Source organism: Fukomys damarensis, unplaced genomic scaffold (assembly GCF_012274545.1).
Source record: "Fukomys damarensis isolate Sample0158 unplaced genomic scaffold, DMR_v1.0_HiC HiC_scaffold_16, whole genome shotgun sequence".
Classification (NCBI taxonomy): Eukaryota; Metazoa; Chordata; class Mammalia; order Rodentia; family Bathyergidae; genus Fukomys; species Fukomys damarensis.
The window spans coordinates 89,074,322-89,099,914 of NW_022900928.1; the positions used below are offsets into that span (position 1 = coordinate 89,074,322).

At 48.0% G+C, this 25,593-nt stretch overlaps 1 protein-coding gene across 2 annotated transcripts; it reads right to left on the bottom strand.

The window, feature by feature from the left end:
• Window positions 1–201: 201 nt before the first annotated feature.
• Znf862 (zinc finger protein 862) lies at window positions 202–25,588 on the bottom strand. Of its 2 annotated transcripts, XM_010619165.2 has the most exons (8): window positions 25,318–25,588; window positions 18,977–19,088; window positions 15,945–16,049; window positions 13,246–13,934; window positions 11,515–11,689; window positions 7,426–7,530; window positions 4,392–6,506; window positions 202–3,575 (listed from the first exon to the last, which is right to left on the bottom strand). In XM_010619165.2, the coding sequence occupies exons 1-8, from the start codon at window positions 25,339–25,341 to the stop codon at window positions 3,499–3,501; spliced, it is 3,402 nt and encodes a 1,133-aa protein (XP_010617467.1). In that variant the 5' UTR covers window positions 25,342–25,588; the 3' UTR covers window positions 202–3,498. The 2 variants fall into 2 exon arrangements, with proteins under 2 accessions (XP_010617467.1, XP_010617469.1); XM_010619167.2 differs by lacking the exon at window positions 15,945–16,049.
• Window positions 25,589–25,593: the final 5 nt, after the last annotated feature.

Genomic DNA, 25,593 nt, shown 5'->3' on the forward strand with positions numbered 1-25,593 from the left:
CTGTTCTTTAATTCTTTTTAAATTTTGAGACAAGCTCTTACCAAGTTGCTAAATTGCTTAGGCTGGCCTTGAACTTTTGATCCTACTGCTTCGGCCTCCCAGAGTGCTGAGATTACAGGCCTGCACCAGGAAGCCCAGCTAAAGGATGGACTTTATGATGGAACTCAGCATGGAGAGAGGAAGCAGAAGGCCCCTTGTGGAATCTCATGACAAGTTGGCCTATTTACCCCTGATTGCTGAACCTGAAGTCAAGAATGAAGGGCGAGGTACTGTTGTCCAGGACTCTGACACTTCCTGACTTCTGGGGAAGGCTCTCTACACTTGCTCTCCAGCTGTGGCTGCAGCAGGGAGTTACTAGCATGGCAGTGAGAGTACAGACTCCCTGGCCAACACGCTTCAATTATAGCAGGCAGAGTGACACCCAGACACATTTACCAGGGCTCCAGGATGATAGTGTCCTCAGACCCACCAGTTGGAATCGGAGCCACCTTTGGATCCAGCTGTGCCATCACAGGATGCTGCCCTCGGTCAGGTGATCCTGCTGGGACCACAAGATGAGAGAATGACACTGAATGAAAGTGGTATGTTCTTGTTACTTGGCTGACTCCTGAGCTCCCTTTCAGGAGAATGAAGATGACCACGGGGCAACTGGAAACCCCACCCAAATGGCTCCTTAGGCTAATGTGAGCTGAAACCCCAAACAGTTGCTTCTGGGGACACCTATGTCCTTCAGGTTGTGCTGAAATCACCTAACCTGTGCTGAGTGTGACCAGAACTTCAGGAGCCATACATCCCCAGCCAGCCATGGGCATAGCCATGTGGGAGAGTGGCCCTTGCAGTGTCCCAGTGTAACAAAGGTCTTGCCTTCAGATAGCAACGTATGTGGGAAATGAGAGGTATGCATTCCAATAGCATAGTGTCTCTGGTGCCACATGGACCAGGACCAGGAAAAACCCTGCCAGCTTCCCTGTTCCAGGGCCCTTGCTGTTGCATGGTCCATGCTTGACCCCTGAAGATCTTGCAACCCTGAGAGCCCTTCTATTGCAGCCATGGCAGAAGCATCCCCAGAAGGGTCCCTAGCACCTGCACTGACTGTGATAAAAGGTTCAAAGGCAAGGCATCTTCAGGCGTCCATTCCCAGGTACACAGGTAAGCAGCTGTTTGGGTGCCAAGTGTGGCAGGAGCTGCGGACCTAGGCCACTGAGGGGCTTGCAGGGCTGCTGGTGCAGGAAGGGCTCCAGGACTGGAGAGTTGTGCTGATCCATGGGAAGACCCACAATGAGGAGGGCCTGACTCAGTAGCCCTGGCACCAGGGACTGGTGCATCTCCAGGAAATGCCTTCACACTGCACTGGAAGTCACACATGCTTGGAAAAGAAAGGTAGGGGCACAGCCCATGTGCTGAGATTCAGAGGAGGCTGCTTTCACTGGGAGCTGACTGCTGAGACATCTCTTCAAGGAGGGCCAATCCAGCTGGCCTTGAGCAGCTTCTCCCAGCTCCTGATTCTTACCTAGGGACTTACAGGACAGAATCATGTGTGGAAATAAACTCTACTTTATTCAGATAGCAAAAGATTTAGAATGAACATAGTTATTCTAAATATGTGCACGTCATTGAAACCAAGGGAAGTAAGGACATCCATGGCCAGTCATGCTTGGTGCTCTTGGCCATATAGACACCTGGGTGAGGGAACCAGTGACCTCCACCCTGTGCTGACCCATACATGGAACCCTAGGGACTCCTCTTTTCAGGACAGAGAGCAAAGGTCTGGAGTTGGTTGCCCTCAGAGGTTTCTGACCTGGACAAGGCAGGGCTCCCTCACCCCCCAAGTCTCTATGGCTACTGAAATCAAAGTGTCTGGTACAATGCTGGTTATATGGAATGCCAGCCTCAGTGGGCGTCAGTCATGAGGAAAGAGGGACAGGTGCCAGGATGAGTACCTGGGTGAAGATGATGGCCAGGACTCTGGCCAAAGAAAAAGTGCGTCCTCCTTGGGGGCTTCTGAAGGTCACCTCCAGAGCTGGAGGGGAGACACCTCCATAGGGTAGGGGCAGAGAGGAGAAAGACAGCAACGTGAAGTGCTAAGACTGAGTGTGGATGTCAGGAACCAGGGAGTCTGTAGGATGGGAAGGTGCCTGGGTGCTGGCACCACAGAGCAGTGCCTCTGCAGATGGGCCTCACACAGGGTCCCTGCCTGTCTAAATGAGCATGAGGCGGAAGCAAGAAGCCCTTCACACAGACATCCCTAACTTCCCTACCGGCTAGGGAAGCAGAACCCGGACACCAGCTTCCCATCCAGCTCAGCAGCCTGGAGACTGCTAAGACCACATTGCCCTAGGAGGAGAGAGCTCTCCCCAGGTGAGAAGGGATGACAGCGAGGGGACCAGGGGACCTGCTAGTGCCAGAGGTGTCCTAAGTGGAGAATGCCCAGAAAGTTCTGGGGCAGCTAGTTAGAAACTCTGGTCTCTGAGTCCAGTCCAGGAATGGGACTGGGCCCATCGGGGCAGGGCATATTCACCAAGCGGTGCTGGAAGTTCCAAGCAGAGTTCCCAGCAGCCTGCAGAGGAGGGGATACCCCCATCCTGCTGACTGCCCATGTGGATAGCACCCCTGCCCACAAGAAGACTCTGTGGCAAACTTCACACAAAGGACAGGGATGGGACACAGCAGAGGGTGGAGATGTCCCTCTCTCAAGGAGTATGAGGCTCTTGCTACTATGCTGGGGCAAGGGAGGGCCAGCAGGCACTTGGATTCTCAGCTGCCATGGCATAGAGAGGGAAACTGAGGCACAGATAAGCACAAGGGACTAATTACAGGCAAACCACTGCCTGCAGCAGAGCCTGGCTGGATCAATTCTGAGTTTGACCCACATTTCCTTGGGAAAACACACTCAAGGACTTCCTCCAGGGAGAGCGCCAGGCAAGACCACCCTTCTCAGGTACTCTAGGGAAGGGTTCTCTTCTGTTTCATCCTAGGGTATTCCCAGAAGGGGAGCAGAACTCTCTGATGTGTATTTCCTGCCTGATCCAGGGCCCCCTGCTTCTGCCTTGGAAGCTGGGACAGTGGTCCCAATGGGCAGTTCCTGGGGACTCTTGCAGCAAGGGTGCCACCCTGATGAAGCCTCACTGCCCTGCAAGGGACACAGAGGGCCCCTGGCCCCAATGGTCCCTCCCACTTCAGGAAATCCTCTGCCACCAGCAAGTGGTGGGCTGGGACTCTTCCTGGAAGGCCTTAAAGATGGACATGAGACCCTCTGGGCATATTCTGCACTTAGGCCTGGGGCAACGCCTGGTGTCCCTCGGAGGCCACTTCCTAGGTCTTAGGGGGTGTCCCCACCAGGACAGCCCGGAATCTGCAGTCTGTCCCCATGAGTGGGTCAGGTGGCAGGGCCATGTAGGGGTCCCCCAGGCCTTCTCCAGGCCCCCTCTCCCTCTCAAGATGGCTTGGAGCTCTTGGGCTGGTGTAATACAGGAGTCTCTGGGGCTCCATGAGCATCCTTCAGAACCTCCAGGGCTCCCCGGAAGGCGTGATTGGCCACTTCCGTGCTCCCAGCCCCTTCTTCCTGAGCCCAGCACCTGTGTGGGACAAGACCATGATGGTTACACTTGGCAAGTGATAGCACCTTTCTGCACCCAACCTCACCCTAGGGCTGTGTGAAGACAACGAGGCAGGACAATGGGGACAGGGCTAGTTCTGTGTCTGCGGCCCTTACCTGTCCCAGCTCTGCTGTGTCTTTTTCCCCAAGCAGGGCACATATGTGAATGTCTGGAGGTGCTTTGGATTTGTCACACCCGGGGAAGATAAGGCTTTCCAGTGGGTGGCTGGTGGGTAAGTGCCCAGGACCCAGGAGGAAACCATTATCACATACTGCCTGCTGGTATCTCTGCTGGCTTCCTCAAGGTACCTGTCCTGCTGTCCCTTGGAAAGGACAGCTTGCTGAAGGGTACACCTGGTACCTCTGTCTCCTGCATCCCATGGGGTTGGAGACTGGAGCAGCTCCCTCAACCCATGCACTGGAGTGAACTTTCCCAAGCCCCTCTTGGCTCTCTCTGTCTCACAGGAAAGGGTCCCCACAGCTGTGGCTGCAGAGCCACATAGCTTCCTGTGGAGCCTGGGTCCGTGCTGAGACCCAGGCACATGGCTAGTTGGGTGGCAGAGCGAGACCTGGAGCCAGGCAGGTGGCTTCAGACAGGATGCTCTTTGCATTATGCCTCCTTCCCCAAGCTGAGCACTTGGTCTCTAGCTGGGCCGCCTACAGTAGCCATGGCCTGACAAGTGCCTGAGCAGAAGCTCTGAGATCCTGGGGTTTGGACCTCTGGCTCAGCCCAGGATGGGCAGATCACCTCTTGCCCTGCCTCCCACATCTGGGTCAGGACTGCCCATGTGCCTACCTGTGTGGGAGTGGGTGGGCTCCTGGGAGCAGGCATAGACGTGGTTGAAGCGCCGGCCTGAGGAGGTCAGATACCAGTGCTGGATGGCGGGCTGTGGGTCATACTCTGTGACTGCCACTCCATTCACTGCTGTCATCATGAGCATGTTAAGCACCTCATTGGAGAGCTTGGTCCTCTCATCAGTCCTGATACGGTTCATGGCCTTAAACCCACGCTCACAGCAGGAGGTGGAAATGGGCACACAGACCACCACAGCCATGAGCTTACTGAGCAAGGGGAAGCGGCGGTGCTGGGCCAGGGCATTTTTACACAGCATGGAGAAAGGGAGGTTGTGGGCAGCCACCTTCAGGCCCAGCCACTCCTCCAGCAGTGCTGACTCACTGTACCCTGAGGGAAAGGAGAGCTCAAAATGCCTGGCAAGGCTGAGAATGTCATTATTCCCAAAGTGGGCCAACTCCACCCCACCCGGCCAGGCCATGGTGTCAAACACTTCCATGTTCTTGAGCTGCACTGGACGGTCTGCATCAAACCTCTGCCGGAGGTACTCGACCCCGGTCAGGATCATCCTCTCCCTATCCATCTGGAACCGCTGCTCTGCCATCTCTACCTTGTCCAGGAAGACACCGTGCAGCTGCCCGTCCCGGAAACTGGCATTGAACTCCTCCTCTTTGGGTCCCGCCTGGTGGCGGAGGGTCTCCAGTGTGACATAAGCACGCCCCAGCTCGGAGTTCACCTCTGTGATCAGCACCATCTCCTTCTGGCACACCTCAGCCAGGGGCCTGTAGATGCTCAGGAAGTCCAAGAGGAAGTGGCAGAACTTGATGAAATGGAAGCCCTTCATCAGCTTCAGCAGACCCTGGGCCCTGTGCCCAACCTGGCCCCCTGCTTCTGCCACAGTTTGGAGGTGCTGCACAAGAGCAGGCCAGCTCACAAGGAGTGCATTCAGTGTGCGCCTCTTGCTGGCCACCCAGCGAACAGCGTTCAGATCCTTCAGGCGTACGATTTCCTGCTCCAGGGGTGCTGCGCTGTCCTGCAGCTCACTCAGCCTCTTGTTGGAGGATTGGTAAAACTTGAAGACGGTCCGGATGTGCCGGTCACACTTTCTCACCAGATCGATTCTCCCACAAGCATCCACCACGGCCAGGTGCAGCTGGTGGGCCACACAGTAAACAGGAAGCAGCTGTGGGATGATCTCTTGGAGCTTCTCCACAAGGCCGCTCTTGCAGCTCAGCATGGTGTAGCCATTCGTCCCCAGGCCCACCACCCAGCCAGGCTTCCGGAAAGGAATGTCCAGCTCGTCCAGGGCTGCAATGATGGTCTCGAAGTACCCATCCACTGTCTCACTGTGGAGTGGGGCCAGAGTGATGTATGACTCTTTCACCTCCAGCTGCTTAAGGTAACGAATGTAAATTCCTATGCAGGCCTGGTTGGAAGAGTCCCTGCAGCTGTCCAGCAACACGCTCACGCACGGGGAGCTGCGGATATCCCCAAGGATCTCCTTCTTCAGGGTCTCTGAGATGTATTTGATGAACTGTGTGCATGCGGTACGGTTTCGGTACTTGCCTAATATCATGGTCCCGGTGCTTTGGAGGAGCTGCAGCATCTTCTCAAAGTCATTCAGGGGCCGAGAGTGGTATGCAATGGAGTAGGCGGCATTGAAGAAGTGCTCCATGTTGGCCATGAGGTCGCTGGAGATTTCTGGGACCAGGGTGGCTTGAGGGCTGCTGTCTTTGACCTCCACAGTGTTGATGCAGAGCTTGTGAGCCTTGCTGACTTCATGGTACTTTAAAGTCTCTACCTTAAAGGGCCCAGTGTAGCCTTGGACTAACCGAGATGATTTGTCATGGAGCATGGGTCTCTCTTTGCAGGCTGAACAGAAGAGCTTGGTCTCAGTAGGGTCGACTACTAACCATGGGAACTGCCCAAACCATGACCTCTGAATGGAACGGGGTCTGTAAGTCCTCCGACTTTTCCTAGGCCTGCCAACTTCTCCTGCACATGCGCTGGAAGGGCAGTAGGAGGCACTTGTCTCCACAGGAGGAGCTGGAAGTGATGCAGATTCTGTAGCAGGGGCCTGAGTGTCTACCTTGCTTACTTCCACCATCTTCTTTCTCCCTTGGAAAAGATTTAATCATGCTTAGTTTCACTGCCCCAAGCTCTGCACATTTCTGCCAGGGAAGATAGCCTCAACCAATAAGTGCTCCTTTTTAAAAGCAGAGGAGCTGAACATCATGCTTCTTTAGAGATCACTAATGGCTCCTCCCTCCTTAAACCCTTCCCTGTCATTTCCTGTGACAGCCAATCTGTTTCCCCAAGAGTAGTGGCTGTCCTTGTGGGTTCTCTGTGGCTGCCCCTCTCTATGTACCCAGATACTCTGGGATCATGTGGCACCAAATGTTAGTACGCTTAATTAATTGCCCTTGAACAGAGATTTTATTAAACAGGTGGTTTTAGTCCTCTTTTGAGACTCTACAGAAATGAAGTTAAACACCCCAAAGTCTTCTGATGTGCCTTAGAAAACAGGGAGGAGCCGGGCATAGTGGTGCATGCCTGTAATCCCAGCACTTAGGAGGCCGAGGCAGGAGGATCACTGTGAGTTCAAGACCAGCCTGGGCTACATAGTGAGTTCCAGGTCAATCTCAACTACATAGTGAGGCCCTGTCTTAAAAACAAAAACAAAAACAGCCACTTCTTACAGACTCATTGCTGTCCCTGTATGCCCAGGACAAGGGTACACAGGCTAATGCTAGTTCCTGGCATCCAGTTCCTTCACCTACCTCCTCCTGTCAGCCCCGCCATAGCCCCCTTCAGCACTTCTCCTCATCACAGGATCTCATTTTTCTGTGTGATCCCAGTTTCCCACATGATTCTACACTTTGTTGGCAGGGTTCATTTCTTCATCTTTGTCTACCCCAGTGCAGGGTCTGCTGCACAGTCGGTCCAGGATAACCATTGCTGACCCAATGTCATGAGACTTGCTATAGCTGTATGGAGCCAGCATGTGCCTTTCAGAACTCAGTGGGTAAAGACTCACCTGGCGGATGACCTTTCCCTGACTTCAACCTGTTTGGATCCTTGATCCAAGGTGCAGCTTTCCGCTCCAGTTTTGAGATCAAGTCTGGCTTGGCAGCAGTAGGCCCTGTTGCAGGAGTGAAGAGTCATACTGTTATCATTGCTACAGAACATCAGGCTGAGCAGCCCATCTCAAGCTAGATCTGACCCTGAAACACACAGGGATACCTAGGGACTATCCCTGGAAAGCCTAGTTGCCCAGGCAGGCTGAGAGCATTCCTGTCTAACATGGCAGAGAGGGGGTCTGGGGAGGGCTTGCCCCTTAGCCAGGATGGATTACTTCTGCAGCTCTGTGGGCAGCCCAGGAGCAGGGACCAGAAAAACGCATCCAAAAATACAGGATAAAACAGAAGAAGAGGAAAAGCACAGATGAAAAGCAAAGCCACACAAGAAGGAAAGGTTGCCCTTACAACCATCTGGGGCACACATCTCCAGCACGACTGGCTGGCCTTTGTGCAGATGGCCAACTGTGCAGGGTGCTTGAATGGGCCCTGAAAACATCTACCACCTGCAATGGACCCTGAAATCTGGCTAGAAGAGATCTGTCCTTCAAATAACAATATTATTCAGGGACACACAAAGAAATTATTGCCTTTATTTATAATGAAATCCATTACCATCTATTTACATGATTCTGTCTATATGTGTGTTTACTTTCTTTGGAAATACAAGCCAATGTTAACTGTGAGTGCTTCTGCAGAGGAAATGACAGGTGGGGAGGAGGGAGATTATTTTTCACCATCTTTTGGGTCACTTGCATATATTTATATTTACTATATAGATATTTATGTATATCTACGTATTTACCAGTAATAAAAATATTGTGATTAAAATGGGATAGATTGAACTTATATCCTTCTTCAGTTGTCTCTGAAATGACAGCAGAGGAATAATGATAAGAAGAACCATAAGTTGAAGAGAAACTGGAGTAGGATTATTGGAAGATAGAAAAGAGACAAAAGAGAGAAAAACCAACAGAACTGACACCAAAAACCTGCAGAGGAGGTAACCAGGGGAAGCAGTCTGTTTTGCAGAGAGAATCCAGAAAGACTCAGAAGCAGGCGGTCTTGGGGTGGGGAAGGTGGCAGGTAGGACATAACTGAAATCTGTGAGGAGACCTTGTGCCCTCCTGGATCTCCTCACCCAGGAGGAGAACAGAGGCTGAGTTCACAGAAAAGTGCACCAAGAAGGGCTCCAGATTCCAGGACACAGGGAAGGACAACATGGTGCCGAAAACAGACGGGTGAGGTCTGTAGACCAAGGGGTGCACTGCTTGGTGCCAAGAACCCTGCTTGGCTTATTCCTTCCAAGCTGGAGATGGAAGGGTTTTCTTCGCTCAAATGGAACCCCCACCATCAATGGACAGTGACTTTGGCAGGCTCCCCAAGGAGACATCACGTTGCAGCTGGTCCTCTACGGTGTCCCAGCCATGCACAGAGCTTCTTATCACTCCTTAAAGGTTTACTCTTGAATAGAATGAACCTAGAGAAATTTGTTGAAGAAAGGTGTCTAAAATGGAAGAAAGCGAGATGTCACAGTAAACAACCTCAGGTGGCATGGAGGATGGAAAAGATTATTCGAGAGGAGACTTAGTTCAATCAACAAGAGGCTCAGAGGGGTTATTTCTCAACCAAGAGCACCCAGCCATTAGGGAGACTTGGAGAAGAAAAAAGCTCTGATACTGAGAACTCTCTGGCTTTTATTTAGAATATCAGTGTTTAAGAGAAAAAAATCAGGAGACAAGCAGTTTGGGCACAGAGCTGTTTTAAGGCTGGGCAGTTTTTCTTGAGGAAAGGAAAGAACAATGGCCAGACACAATATGCTTTACTAATCTAAACTTCTAGTTTAACCATTCAACTCTCACACCACCTGTGTGCTTTTATGTATTTATTTGGTACCAGGGATCAAACTTGGGTCTTTGCGCTTATGAGGGAGGCGGCGGCACCACTGAGCTAAATCCCTGGCCCAGCCTGTGTGCTTCTCTCCCATGGTGTAACCATTCACTCCTCACAAAGCCTATGTGCTTTAGTCCACAGTTTAATCATTTACTCCCGGCCAGACTCCCTACACTGAGACAAGCAGGGAAAAGCACCAAAAACTAGAAATCCTGCAGAACAAAACCTAGCTTCCCAACAATGAGAGTAGGAAATATGTGTAGGGAAAACGTCATGAAGGAATGGAACATCAACATGGAACTCTATGCATGGAATATTAAGTGCCTAGAAGCAAAACACCCAATAGAAAAGAAAATAGAATTGCAAGAAAACTGAGGAAATCACTAAGAAAGTAAAACAAAACAGACAGAAGCAGATAATAGGAGGAAAAAAACTCACAAAGAAATAAAAAAGCAGAGGCTCAGTCCAGGACGTCCAAAAGCCAACACAGTTTTTTTTTTTTGGGGGGGGGCAAACAGGAAGAAATTACGTTTATTATAAAGAACATTTCCTCAAACTGGAAAATATGTCTCCTTGTGCAAGGGATGCCCCAGATATGCAGAACAAAAAATAAGTGAATGGCTCACTTCAAAACACTGGGATAGACTCAAAAAGCTTTCAGAGTAGAACAAATAGGTTACATTCAAAGATTTAGAAATAAGAAGTCATCAAACTTCTCAACAGCACCAGTAAAACTAGACAGCAATGCTTCCAAAAGCAGAGGAAGACAGATTCCAATCTAGAATTGTTATCAATCAACTGTGCAATGCTTTTTGAAGGTACACTGTGTTTAAGTGCCCAGGGCCAAGTGCAAATACAAAACCTCTGTCACCACAAATGAATGACAACTGAAGTCATCTCTGACTGGGGAGCCATTTCAGAATTATGAACAACTGGGCTGGGGATATAGCTCAGTGGTAAGACTAAAGAACCATGAACGTGGATAAAGTCAACACAAGAACATTTAGAAAACAATCCTGACCTTAGCTACAGTGTAACAAAGGGATATGACATCACTGATGTCATAAATAGCCTCATTTTTGGTCATTTTGCAGAAGCCAGCAGCACAGGCTGCTGCTGTGATTCCCAAGTCACACACAGCAGCCTGCTCTGCAAGCGTCCTCTGTGATATACGTTAGTAAAACATGGAAGGAAATACAAGCTTGAGGAGAGGAGGGAGGGCAAGGAGAGGAGAGAAGACAGGTTGTCTTTTCATCTCAATGCTGCATAGGAAGCTGGGTGTCTTCTAGGAGAGTAAAAGAACAAGAAACATGCAGGAGACGGGGCTGTAAGTGCCACTACTGTGCTCCTAACTAGTTCTCCAAGGGCCAAATTTAGTGACTCTGAGGCCCAAGGCTGCCAACCCATCCTGGCACCTGGCAAGATGGAGGAGCCTTGGTGCTGTCTGTAGACTGAGTGTGGGGCCCATTGGGAGGCCCTTCACCTCCAGCCCTTGCTCAGGTTGTCCCATTCCTACTGGTTTTGCCTCTCTGGGAAGCCTTCCTGATCTTTCTTTCTACTGACCAGCAGATATACAAGGCCTGACCTCAGCACCTACAGGTACTCTTCATGTCTGTCTGTCTCTCATTTGGCAATACTAGGGATTGAATCCAGGGCCTATGCACTGAGCTACATCCTCAGCTCATTTAAAAAACAAAACAAAACAAAAAAAACTTCTTTAAATTCTAGGATAGGGTCTCATTAAATTGGTAAATTGACCATGTTGGGTTCACACCTGTGATCCTCCTGCTTCAGTCTCCCAGAGTGCTAAGATTATAGGCATACACCACCATGCTTAGCTCTGCTGCTCTCTTACAGAGACTGTATTTCTGATGGCTTCTTATTCAAACTTGTGCCTCTCCCACAAGCCTGAAACTATTTTGAAATCAGAGACTTTGGTTGGTGTGTGTTCATCTGGCACGTAGTAGGTATCCAATGTCTTCTGGAGGACAGACATATGGATAGGCAGGCAGCTGCATAAAGAGGTGCTAATCCCAAGGCAGGGAGAGTTTGTCCCCTAAGAGGGCAGAAATGGAAAGAGGACTACAAGACACAGATGCCCTCTGGGGTCCCTGGGTCAGATGGTCAGGTTATGATGGCACAGACGGAAGCTTTACCCAGGGATGCCAACAGCTCATAGTTCATCCGCATCACATCTCGGTACAGCTCCTTCTGCTGCTTGTCCATCAGGCCCCACTCCTCCTGGGTGAAATACACTGCCACATCCTCAAACATGGCCGGAAGCTCCTCGAGCACCACAGGTACCTCCAGTAGCCCCTCCTCTGCAGTGCCCTGCAACAGAGAGCAGACACTCACTTCCGGTGCCACCACATGATACTTCTGGTGGTTGCTGAAGACCCTTGTGTCCTGAAACCTCACAGAGAGGCCCCGATGTTCAATGAGGAATTAATTTCTCCACTGAAAGGCAAAGAATCAAATTGGGGAAGCTCAGAATTAGCAGGTAAAACCAAATGGGCCTCAGTTAGAGCCTAGCCTCTTCTGGGAGGAAACAGAAACACCTGGTTAGGACAGGCGTCTCAGTAGAGTCTCTGAGTCCTAATGGCAGGGTCCTCTACTCATCTATCTGTGACTGCAGAGGTGACCACCGACCTCTGGGAGCACCTTCCAGGATTCTTCAATGGGACGTGAAGGTAGTACAGAGAACTAAGGATCCTCATAATCCCTTGACCTCAACACAGGTTGACATTTGCCTCACTGCTAAAATAATTAGACTAAAAAACAGCAGGAACAAGAGCAAGAGAAAATAGCTTTATTGTCTTTCTGGATTCTAGGAGAATTCAAGCTTACTAATTTTAGCTGGGTTCCTTCTGATGTTAGCTATGAGGAACATCTGAACTGCTCTCTTCGGATTCTGGAAGGGAGCCTTAACAGTGCTTCAGAGGAAAACCCTACTTGAGTGCAATAGTGGAGAAATGGGGAAGGTTCTAGCTACTCAAAGATTCCAATTAACATCATTTCCTTAGAGACTAACTTTTCTGCAAATTATCTAGTTACAAAATAAACTTAAGGTGAGTGGAAGGAAATCACCAAGCCTATGGTCAAGGGTTCTGGATGGAGGTCATGGACACTGAACTGCCATGGGCTCTGGGCAGAGGACGAGGGCTTTGGGCTGAGGGCAAAGGCTCTGGGCAGAGTCCAGCATTTACAACAGCTCGTGGACTCTGGACATGTCACTTCAAGTCATGAAAAGTCTTAGTTTTCTCCCAAAACAGTAAATTTAATAATACCTGCTCTACCCCCTCACAGCAACATTAGGCATGTGACATCACACAGCAAGCGTGAAAAAACTCTGCAGTGTTTAAAAGTGCTACATAAAATCCGAGCTAAATTTTTTTAAAAAACTGGTAATTTAACAGCTAGGTGGTCATTCTGTGCTTGTGGACTACTTCTCAAGTTGTGCAGCTGTTCTAGAATCTGGATAAAGATTATCTTTCCAAAAGCTGGGCATGGTGGCACATGCCTGTAATCCCAGTATTCAGGAGGCTGAGGCAGGAGGATCACTGTGAGTTGAGACCAGCCTGCACTACATAGTGAGTTCCAGGTCAGTCTCAACTACATAGTGAGACCCTGTCTCAAAAAAAAAAAAGTTTATCTTTCCTTTTACAGAAGTTAGAATGTTCCACCCCACTGACAGTATTTTCTATCTGCAAAAAAGATGATAAGTAATAGAGCAGTTATCTGAATTAAGTAATTAATACCTTTAAAGCACTTTAAATGATACCTTATACATTATAAGTTACTCTTTTTCATCACCACTAAATATACACTGTTCTCTTGGCAATCCTCTTTAAGATACAGCAACTGTAAATTTATTATAAATTTATTACCTGCCTGTAGAATTCAATAGTGTCATTGCATAAAACGTTAATATTTGAGGAATTATGAGTGTCACCGGAGATTTCTTTTTGCCTTATATCTGCAATGCAGTCCAAGTACAATGAAGGTATTGCTGCGCCCTGGCCAGGGTCCTCCAATTCAGCTCTTGGGCTTGGCAGGAATTTGGTCATCTTATCAAAGTCTCCCAGAGGCTGTGGTGGGTAGAATATGGGATAATCTGCAGGGAAGAGGTGCTTGGTGCCAGCCAGGATACCTGCAGACCCATCTCTGATGCTCTGGAAACGGGCTGCCCAGATGGGGTCTCGGGCAGCCAAGGCATTGACACAGAACAAGTGAGCTTTGCTCTTGGCATGGTACTTGAGAGTCTCCACCTTGAAGGGTCCTGTATAACCTTCTATTAATCTTGACCGTTTGTCTCTGACAGATGGGTATGCTCGACAGGCAGAGCAAAACAAAGCCGTCTGCTCCTCGTTCATGATCAACCATGGAAACTGTACAAACCACGACTTCTGGATGGAGCGGGGTTTCTTGCTTCTTCCTGTACATTCTCCCTCTATGGTATCACCTTCTGGACTTGAGGGGACAAGGCAGGCTTTCTTCAGAGGTGGCAGGTATGGTCCACTGACCTGGGCAGGACTCTGTACATCCATTTCTTTCATGTATCCAACCTGACTTTTTCCTTAAGAGGAAAGAGACAAATGGAATTTGCTTGAAATCCTATGGACAGAACTACTGCAACTCCCAGGTCCTTTGAATACAGAAGGTGGAAACCACACACTCAGTTCAACAAGGGTGACACAGCCTCTCTCTTTTCTAGGGACTGCAAAGTATGTCATACTTAAATTTTCTAGTTTCAGTTCCCCAGAGCCCCAAGCCAATGCTGCCTGATCCAGAAGAAAATCAAAGAGATGGGCTCTAAAGGAATCCTCTCTTTCAAACAAAATGTAAAGGACTTGGCCCTGAGGTGATCTTTCTACTTTGATCAATGCCACCTAAGGCAGTGGCACCATCCTCAGCGGTTTGGGACTTACTTATGGAAAGAACACTGGCATCAAAGAACACAGGGTTGAACAAGGTCATCATGCCACATGACATAACTCCTTCCTCTGCAGGAACTGATCCTGTGATAGCCTAAGGGGCATCCTCATCTTTCTTAAGTACCTCTGGAGCAAGAACACTTCATATGCCCCGGATATGGCTGTGGTTCCAGACAATTTTCTCTTTTTTCTCCCTTCTCTTTTCTTTCTTTCCTTCAGTACTATGGACTGAACCCAGGCCTTCATACTGAGCTATACCCCCAGCTTGTTAATATTTTTTACATTCTGAGATAGTGTCACCAAGTCACTAAATTTCCAAGCCTGGGCTTGAAGTTGCAATCCTCCTGCCTCAGCCTCCCAGAGTTCTAGGATTATAGGCTTGTGCCACCATGCCTGGCTCTCAGAGAGTTTTCTATAAGCTGCAGTCTATCTCTGGGTACAGTAGTCTCCTTTCATTTGCAGGGCATATATTCCAATACCTCTGGGAAGCCTGGACCATGGAGTATAGCAAGCTCTACATTATTGTAGTTTTTTTCCCTATCTACACATACACACGATAAAGTTTAACTTATTAAATGGGCACAGTAAGAGACTCAAAACAACTAATAATAAAATAATTTTAATGATATACTATAATAAATATGTAAATAAAACCCTCTCTTTCTCTCCCTCTCTCCCTAAACAACTGAAACCTTGGAGAGTAACACTGTGGATAAAGGGAACTACTCATTGCACTTCTACCACTGATCCCCATCCAGCACTCAAGAGAAACTCAGCTTCCTCTCTTACACCATGATCCTTCACGGAGGCGAAACTTCTTATGGGCTCATGAAGGTTTTCTCCTTCAAAGTGAAGCAGACATTTCCTCTTCCACCCCTCACATGGAATGCAGCTTAGATGACTCCAGCTCCCTGGAACCACTGCTCACAAATCAACAGAAGTTCAAATGCCCAGTGGCCAAGGACTCACCATTCTTTCTCCAGGTGGATGGACCAGTCTGCCACACTGTAGCCAACCCAAGAGCACAGCTGTCCTCAGAGTTGGTAAGTTCAAAATGAGCCAGGCAAGGAGAAGCCAAGTCAGGCTCCTGTGGTTCTGGTTCTTTAAGGGGCCACAAAGCAGCAGCCCAGCGCCACCAAGGTCCATTTGAGCAAAGCAAACTTTGACTCGGCTCCTGTAGGACGTTGTTACCCTCTCAAGATTCTCTCCATGGAGGGGCTGTTTACTCAGTCATCTCACTAACCAGGTGCCACTAGCCTGGCTCCAGCAAAGCCAACCTGAGAGGCTACTCAAGGGGAAAGAAAACCCCTAGAATTTAGCTACTAGCTGTTCACTCATTCCTTCACGACACATTCATTCAGTGATTATCTACTGCACAAGTGCTGTGCACCAAACACTGTTCTAGGCACAGGAGCATGGCAGCAGACTGGATAGTCATGTCTTCTTGGAACTTTAATATAAATAAACACACGCTGTAGGGTAGAAACCAAAGCAAGGGAGCCAAGGGGGTAAGGAGCGATGTTGGGGAGAGGTGGTACTCAGGGAGGTGACCAGGGTGGGAACAGCAGCATTTACTGTGTAAGCTCTGGAAGCAGGCAGGGTAAAGAATGAAACAGCAGTCCTGGTGCCCTGTCCCCTGCTTTGCCACTCACCAGGGTGATGGCCCAGAAGACTCCTCTGGCTGTGGATGTCGCCCAGCCATGGCTTGGACCCTTGCCCAAACTCCCTGAACAAGGTGGGGGCAGTCACAGTCGCTCCTGAATGGGGAAGCAGAAAAGCACTGAGTGCCTGGTCCAGGTCACATGCTAAGGCGGGCTTGGCTGGAATGTCCCTCCATGTCGTAAGGTCACAGGTACAGTAGGAAAGCAGGAGTTAGGTGGTATAGCCCAGTGGTTTGGAAACTCAGGGACCCATGAGACCCCTAAGGGAATGGGGGAGAAGGGTTGGGTGAAAGCAATGAGGGAAATTGGCAAGGCTCAAAACTGTGGAACCAGACAGAGGCTCACGACCCTAATGCTGATGTGCAAATGAGGAAACCAGGCCGGGTGTGGGGACTGTGACAACATAGAGGATTTTATCCTGCAGAAGGGGGACAGCAACTACACAGCTCCAGACGTCCATCTCCAGGGTCACAGGCTCAGCACTGCCACATTGTCCTCTTTGTCAAGAGAAGCCAGAAAACTACATTTTTATATGAAGACTCCCAATGGCCAAATATTGGCAACTTTATTTAACTTTTTTTGTGGTACTGGGGAATCAAACAAATCCAGGCATGTTCTATTGCTGAGCTAGTTTATTATTTTGAGATAAGGTTTTGCTAGGTTGACCAGGCTGACTTCAAACTTGCAATCCTTCTGCCTCAGCCTCTTGAGTAGGTGAGATTACAGGCCTGGCATTACATAAATATTTTAAAGACAATTAAATGCAGTGAAAGTCAAAGCAATATTTAAAAATCTGGAAAATTCCAAAATGTGAGATACTCAAGAGGAAGGTGAAGATGTGCATATTCAGATGAGGTGACGATTGTGAAAGACGGAGGGTTAAATAAGTGCTCTACATCTGATTTGCTTCTTCTCTTTGAATTTTGAAGGACATACACACCCTAAGCAAAACAAAGTGAAACTCCAGTCTATGAGCCAAATCTAGTCCATGCACTGTGACTTTGCAACTTCTGGCTTCTGTTGCTCTCAAGCCTTGTTTAGCAAGCACAATCATTAAAGCAACCCAGAGATGTCCCTCCCCATCCAGAAAGCTGAACCTGCTGCTCTTTCAAGGCTTCATTCTTCTGCATGGAGTAAGAAAGGCATGGGAGACATGTAATTAGCAAACATGGGTTGAATACTTCTCCAAAAAGCCTGGTACCAGAAGTCTCAGATTTTGGAATACTATACTTGCAAACACTTTACTGGTTTAGCATCTTTAATCAGAAAAGCTCCTAAATCCTAAACTTTTCAGTACGGATGACTCTCAAAGGTTTTGGGCTTTGAGCCAGGCATGGTAGCACACAATGGTAATCCCAGTTTTCTGGGAGGCGAATCAGGAAGATCAAACGTTCAAGCCCAGCTTGGATAATTTAACAACTTAGTGCAATCCTGTCTCAAAACAAAAAATGCTTTGCACTTTGGGGCATTTCTGACTTGATGCTGAATTTATAGAACATGAATGTGCACTGTTGTTGACACCCCTTCCAAGTTTACTTGCAAGCTGTAAGTGGCACAGGGTTCTTGCTTCCCCATAATTCAGCTCTATTATATTAGGAGTCTGACTGAAGCCTATGTGACTAATGGGCCTATCAGATGGCAGGGGTAGGTGAGCACAGTCCCCCCACCCCCCGAATGGCTGTAGCAGAGACCTGAATGCTGGTCTGCGAAGCTTCAGGGCCCTGTTTGAGATAACGCTGCAGCTGAGGACAGTGTGACTCCAACTAAATTCCCTTCCCTGAATTATGGCCTCCCTCACTGATCTGATGGGTTATTTATGACCCAGTCCTGGTCTCCCTTTGTTTCTTCTGTAAGAATGCATTGCCTCCCTTTTACAGCCTTGCCTGTGATAACTGCTATCACCATATGCCTCATATACTATCACCAAATGACTCACATATACCCTGCCGTATTGCTTCCCACCCTTGTAATTAATAAATACTGGAAGTCTTGGGTACCTTTTGTCTCTGCTGCCCAGATCAGCTCAGATAATCCCAGATCCTTTTTTTTTGTACCAGGGATTCAATGAAGGACCTTGCGCTTGCTAGGCAGGTGTGGTGCCACTGAGCTACATCCCTGGTCTCCCCACCGCCCCACTGGGGATCAAACTCAGGACCTTGCGTTTGTGAGGCAGGCGCAGTGCCACTGAGCTGAGCTAAACATCCCTCCATTTCTGTGTCTTTCTTTCTTTTGCCTTGCATTGTATTGCCTTGCAGGAGACTGGGACTTTCGGAAAGGTCTCAATAGTGCACACATATTGAAAGACAACTATCTCTGTCCTCAGTACAAAGTCTACTACAGAAGAGGGAAAAGGGCATTTAAGAATAGGAGAGACTAAAGATAATGTATCTACATTTGTACAAAGTTTTAAACCATTTTACATCATTAAATCTCTATGATAATCCTCAGAAGGAAATGAGTCTTTAAAAGGCCAAAAGCACTAAGGTATCCATTGTCAGAGCTGGGAGAGAGATTAGACCTCTGCATAGAGTCAGAGGCCCTTTTTGCCACTGCTCACTTCCTCTGGGGACCTGTAACCTCCACAGCTCACAGGTGGAGGTTTCCCACTAGACATCTAGGATCTCCCAGGGCACCCAGGATCTCCCAAGGCATCCAGGAGTCAGACCACAAGGTCTGGCTCTGATTGACAAGGTCAATCCTTGGCCAGCTGCATTTTCTTTTTCTTTGTTTGTTTTTTTTGGTACCAGGGATTGAACTCGGGTCCTTGCGCTTGCAAGGCAGGCCACCAAACCGCTGAGCTAAATCCCCAGCCCCAGCTGCATTTTCTTATCATCGGTCACTTTAAAGGGAAAAGGAGTGAATTTGCATACAATTAAGTTAGGTATGAGATTGAGAAGATTGGCCATGTAAAGATGCCTAGAAAACTGTTAGGATTCTGGAAACTTCTCTGGCATATCCTAGCCCAGATTAGGTTGGGGATGCCAATCTGGATGGAGCATGGTGGAGACAGCAGGAGTCCATACCCTGAGGTGCCACCAGCTTGTCAGAGCCACAGAGGTCCTTCTGCTGCTGACTCAGCAGCATCCATTCCTCCTGGAGCAAGTACACCGTGATGTCATCAAATGTCACTGGAGCCTGCAAGGAAAAATGACACTGCTGAGTACTACCTTTACCTGGGGTTTGTCTTCTGCAGAGAGTTTACAACCACTGAGCACCCCAATGCTGAGGAGCAGGGTGGGGTGGGTGGAGAAATTACCAATCTGCATGCGTGTCCTTCACCCCATCTGTCTGACTGCGTGCAAAGCAAGGAAGGATGAACTCTTCCTCCTACACTGCAGCAAAACCAAGCAGTGAAGGAGGCTGACCCAAGAATAGCCAGTTCTCTTTCCATGTTCCCTTCACCTGCTGTCCCACCACATTCGTGCTTCTTAGCCAGTGGCTCAGCAGGAGAATGGCAGGTTGAGGTCCAGGCTGGGCAGTTAGCAATACTCTGAGATCATTTCAAAAGAAAAAGGACTGGTGCGGTAGCTCAGTGTGAGGTCTTGGGTACAATTCCCAGTACGGGGTGGGGGAGAATAAAAAAGTCAGATAAGGAGACAATGGCAATAGAATTTAGAAAAGATGAAAAAGTCATATCAGCAGATTCAAGAAAATCAAATCCTCAGCTGACAGTGGGCAAGGCTAAGAAAAAAACTCAAGATATAGCACTAAATTCTCAAAAGGTCAGAATCTGCCAGCACAGGAAACCTCTGGCCTTGAGGTCAGGCAGACAGGCTGACATGGTAAGGACTAGGACAAAGCTAATTCTCTCCAAAGTCCCTTATCTAGAGCTTCTGAGGTGACAAACCCTTCCCTGGCATCTGCAGACCTTCCAGCTCCTTGTCTGGCTTCCACTGATAAACTGGACCACCAGACTCCTGAGGGGAGCTCTAATGAGGGACCAGAAAGACCAAAAGGGATGGGGCTGTGGACCAAGGCATGGAGGAAGGCATGGAGAAGAAAATTTAAAAGCAATTATCACCCTAGCACTGTGGCACAGACCTATAATATCAGCTCTCTGGGAAGCTGAGGGAGAAGGATTTCAAGTTCAAATCCAGCCTAGATAATTTAGTGATTTAGTGAGACCCAGTCTTTAAAAATAAGGGTGGGGGAGAGCCGGGGTGTGGTGGTGCACGCCTGTAATCCCAGCACCCTGGAGACCGTGGCAGAGAATTGCTACAAATTCGAGACCAGCCTGGGCTACCTAGTAAGATCCAGGTCAGTCTCAACTGCGCAGTGAGACCCTGTCTCAAAAAAAACCTAAATAAATAAGTAAATAAATAGAAGGGGGGCACTGGGGATATAGTTTAGCATGAAGGCCCTGGGTTCAATCCCTGGTGATAAAGCAGCGCAATGATCATTAATAATCTCAGGTAGAGGGGTAAGATATTAAGGACATGAAAGAAAGTCATAAAACAGAAAAAGAAAAACATTGTTCTATCTGCTTTTATTTATAATGATGTACTGGGGATTAAAACCCAATACATCCTCACTCAGGTGTCCCCTTGAGGCAGGGTCTCCCTAAATTGCCCAGGCTGGGCTCAAATCCCATCCTCCTCTCCCAGGCTCCCAGAGTGCTGGAATTATAGATGTGTGACACTGCCTCCAGTTCTGTCTATTTTTTGTTTGTTTGTTTAAACCGGGGATCAAATTTGAGGACCTTGTGCTTGTCAGGCAGGTGCAGCACCATTGTGCTAAATCCCCGGCCCTCTGTTCACTCTTTTTAATTGTTTATCACACAAAAAAAAGAAAAAAATAACATTTTGGGGGCCAGAAATTTGGCTCACTGGCACCAGCGCAATGTGCTAAGTTTGATTCCCAGTACCCCCCTAAAAAAAGACATTTTGGAAATGGCAGCATGCCATTTAAAATAGATGAAACAGCTACTTTAATAAGTGTTTGAGAAAATAACTTGATAGATGAAATACGTATTTTAACTTTATTAAATGCTTGAGAAAAACTATATATTTTTAAATCAATTTCTATTATAAATTCAAAAGCAATTTGATTATTTTTCTCAGGCATCAATACCATTTACTACAGAAAATTTAGACAATAAAACAAATATTTTAGCCGGGCGTGGTGGCCACTCCTGTAATCCCAGCACTTCGGAGGCTGAGGCAAGAGGATTGCTGAGAGTTTGAGACCAGCCTGGGCTACATAGTGAGTTCCAGGTCACTCTCAACTACATAGTGAGACCCTGTCTCAAAAAACCCCCCAAAAAAACAAAAAAAAACCCAAATATTTTAAGGTCACCTATATTCTCAACACTGAAACAGACTTGCTATTAACATTTGCTACATAATCTCCCAGTGTTTTGTGGCACTGTATTGAGCAATGTATTCTTTAAATAACTGGGGTTCTATGCAAGGCTGGTCCCAGGGCAACAGCTGCACACCAGGACCAGAGGGTGGCCTGTTCTGTGTGGGATAGGCTACAAACTTGTGGCCAAGGCCAACAGGCCTCCCACAAGCACCTTCCTATCAGAGCGAGCGGTCAGAGAAGGAAGGCCAAGGAAGGTCACCTTGCTACAGACTGGAGATCTGGATGAGAAAGATGTTTTCCCAACAACAGTAATCACTCTTAACACCTGGTGCCCTCTTAAACCACATTACGGTGGTGGCAGGAGCCTTCTGCTTTGGGTGACTGTAGTATCTGCGGGATGAGAGGAATTTCTTATCTATGCAGAGTGAAGGGAGTATCTCTGGAAATTTAGTGGTCCCCACTGTCTATAGGGTAAAGGTCTTTGGTCTGAACCCACCCCTTACCCTGTTGTGCTGGAGTCTCTTCCCAGCCAGATTAGCATCTCCGCAATCACCCCACCTTGCATCTCTCCTCTCTCCACATCCCAGAGTTAGATCCCTGACTGCCCATTTCCTCCCACTACTTGAGGCCTGTGCACATTCCATCTTTCACCCCAACCACCCAGTCGCAGCACTTCTCCTTTCCCAGCTAGGAAGGCTTTATTTCCCCTTCTAGTCCTGGGCATTTGGGAAACCAAAGGCAACTGCCTTATTTTACATCCTCTTCAGCACCACTCTCCACCACACGGCACAGAAATAATTTGATAGGCATTTAATTCACTTTCATTTGACATACTTTTTTATTTCTATGCATTTGTTACAAGATGATCCGAAGAGATAAAAAGAAATTAAAATCAGGCAGACTCAAATCTGTCAAGTAGTGACAGACAAGCATGATATAAGTACAACATGGAACTGATTTCAAAGACAAATGCTGGGTGTGGTCGTGCACGCCTATTATCACAGCACACTGAGAGGCTGAGGCAGGAGGACTGCACAAGTTCAAACTCAGCCTGGACCACTAGCAATTTAAGAGACTGTCTCAATATTAAAAAAAAAAAAAAAAAAAAAAAAAAGAAGCAGGGGATGTAGCTCAGTACAAAGGCTGGAAAGGAAAAAAAAGAGAAGGGAGGAAAGATCACATTTATAGGAATGACTAGAGAGGGTTAGGAAGCAGAGATGTTGAAACAGTAAGTATGTACGTAAGGAAGTGCAGTCAATTCCTCCTTTAACAACTGAGTCAAGGTCCTGTGACTAAGATGTTCAATGAGTTGGTTGCTAAATGAGGGAACTGTATGCAGTATGTACACTACAATATTCAGAACAAAGAAATGAGCAAACTCCAACCTTTGCTTTTATTTGCATAACTTCTACATGCAATACTGTAATGTATAAGAGAACATAAGACCGTAGCACTATACTGTATAGGACAACCAGCAAAACTTCGGACTGTACTGCAGAAGAAGCCACAAGGCTACACTGCTGCTCATATTTCTGCAAGTCTAAATGGCAGCTTGTAGGTCTGAACAGTCAAACAGGTGGGTTGTTAAGTGAAGAATGTCTGTACATATATAGACTCCTGTGTATGGCCAACACCACAGCTGCCCAGGAAGACACAGGAGATGCTATTTCATGCCTTGCAGCAAAAGGACTCCTGTATTTATTGCTTTAATGCTATTTTATGAGCCATTTTTTCAAAAATACTTCCTTCAAACCTACTAAATATCAGGTGCTAGGGGCTGGGGATTTAGCTCATTGGTTCCGTTGCCTGCCTTGCAAGTGCAAGGTCCTGAGTTGGATACCCGGTACTGGGGGAAAAAACACACACACACACACCTAAACACACAAAAAAAACATAAATATCAGGTGCTGATCTACCATCCTTTATTCTACACAGAATAAAGTCAACAAACATGTAAATAAATGTGAGAATTCAGTATAGTGACCAGAGCTGGAAAGAAAATAAAACAGGATAATGGGGGAAGTATCTGACATCTATCCATTATCCCACCAATGATAGGCAAGATATTCCACATGCAATATAATGTCCAAGATTGCTTTTAGTTAATAAATAGCACAAAACAGCACCTAAGGAAGATTCTAGTAATAGACCACACTACCACTTTAAGAGGATCCCCATCTCCTTGCTCAGAGTTCAAAACATCTGCATTCAGTTCAGGCCTTCACCTTGTTACTTGTTTACAATACATCTTACACTGCCAGAGGGTTTTGCAACCATTTTATTTCATTTCTGGTTAACATTCTCATTTCCCAGGGGAAAACAGATGTCCTTGGAAGGGTAAGCAACTTTTGGTGACTCTCCACCATCAACACTGGACTCAAGGGTGAAAGATCCAGTCCCCAGTTTTCAGTTAGAGGTCAGGCCCAAAAAGGACATCAAATTCTTTCTCCAGTTCCCAAAATATTCATATATGCTCTTCTCCTGTTAAAGGATAATGAACAGAATAGCTTGAAAATCAACCTCAACTCATTCATTCCAATTTTGACAGCAATTTTTCCTTCCTTCTTCTTTCTAAAATGGGATCTCACTAAGTTGCCCAGGATGATCCCAACGACTAGGGCTCAAATGATCCTCCTGCCTCAACCTCGAGGGCTGGCATGTGCCATCATGCCTGTTTTGCCTATTTTTATTATAACTCTTCTTCCCCCTACCTTTTGCTCCTGCTCATCCAATTCAGGTTCAATGTAACCTGGGGATACTACCTAAAGGTAGAGGCATTTCCTCTATTTCTTTGTATTTCCATAGTGCTTAACATTAGACCAACAAATAGTTTGTTTTCCATCTTTCTGTACATCCTGTTGAGCTTTATTGTCTTGGCCTGGGTACTCTGTAGGTTGTTGGGCATCATTGAAGCTTGTGGAGGGAAGAGGGGATGCAAGAAATGCTTAAGCAGGAACAGCTGCTTTCATAAACCAGAGGCCACCCCAGGAAAATCTATGGCACCAGATGTGGGACCTTTGCGGGTATCCAAGTGAAGAGGCACTGCAGGAGAGCTCCTTAAGCGCCATGGTCATGGTCCATTCCTATTTATTCTTATATTGCCAGCTTTGTGCTGAATGCAAATCACAAAGCACAAATGTTTATAAAGTGGACAACCCTTTTTTATTTTTGAGACTCAATAAGTACATGAAAAAGTTTCTTGTGAGAGTTCCTTTTGTGTCAAAGAATAAATACTACAAGCATCAGCCGAAAGGGCTGGAGATGGAGCTTAGTGGTAGAACATTCTCGAGGCCCTGGATCCCCAGTTTAACCTCCCATCCCAAAAAAGAATTGGCTACCACAAACATCCAGAAAGATCTTAATCCCAAGAGATTCCCCACAGCCTCCACATCTTTGCTGACTCTGCCTAGTACTCCAACCACCCTGGGCAACAATTTTTTTGTTGTTGTTTTTTAGTACCAGGGATCGAACTCAGGTCCTTGCGCTTGCAAGGCAGGCAGAGGTACCGCTGAGCTAAATCCACAGCTGGGCAACAATTTTGAACTAATCCTTTTTCCATCTCATCTTCCAACTTGAAACTTCTTCTTAGTCAAAGTCTAAAGCAAATTTGCAGAATACGCTTTGAAGCAAAGCCTAGAAGCTTCTACAAAGTACCGAACCCAGAAACGCATGTAGGCAAGAAATATGTTTGTGGCTTCTCTTCTTTTTAGCCCTTTCTTGGGAAGGGGGATGTGGGCAGGGTTAGACTTTCACCCCTCCTCTGATCCTACCGTTTGGCTCCCTGCCTCAAAGCCTTAGTACAAGCTGGGCCTCCTCAAAACCACTACAGTGGTAGCAAGGAACCAGGAACATTGGGCGGGTCCCCCACCCTCAGGAGGCAGCCCCTTTCTGGAGGGCAAGGCGGGGCACGAGCAGAGCAGGGAAGAGGATGCCAAATCCAGGGCGCCGGCGGGCGGGCGAGCCCTTTCCTGCAAGGCTGGGTTGTGCCCCGCCTCGCCCGAGCCCCAGTAGGGGATCAGCGGGAGGGGCGTGGACCGCCCACGGGCCCTTTCAGTCCTACCTTCCCCGACTCCCTGCGCTCCATGGCCCCGCTTTCGCGGCCCGTGCTGTGCCCTACCCCCGCGGCCTGGCCTGAGGATGCTGCGGCCGCGACCCACTGGGGCACCTGGGCTCCCAGAGGAGAAGGCGCCCTGGTGGGGAGGGAGCGGGGCGGGAAGCTTCGCTCTCGCGCTCGTCGGGGGGCAGTAGTGTTCTCCCAGCTTGCAGAGCCGCTGAGTTGGGACTAGCGTCGTGGGAGCAAGCAGCTTTACGGCAGCCACCTCCCCGAGGCCACGGG

What these genes read in the sequence shown, in the direction of transcription:
- Znf862 (XM_010619165.2), bottom strand. Translation starts at nt 25,341, where the DNA reads ATGGAGCGCAGGGAGTCGGGGAAG. An exon ending in CTATTGAATTCTACAGGCAG is followed by an intron (nt 11,690 to 13,245) that starts GTAATAAATTTA and finishes TCTCTGTTGCAG; the next exon opens with GGCACTGCAGAGGAGGGGCT. An exon ending in GCCCACCCACTCCCACACAG is followed by an intron (nt 3,576 to 4,391) that starts GTAGGCACATGG and finishes TGTCCCACACAG; the next exon opens with GTGCTGGGCTCAGGAAGAAG.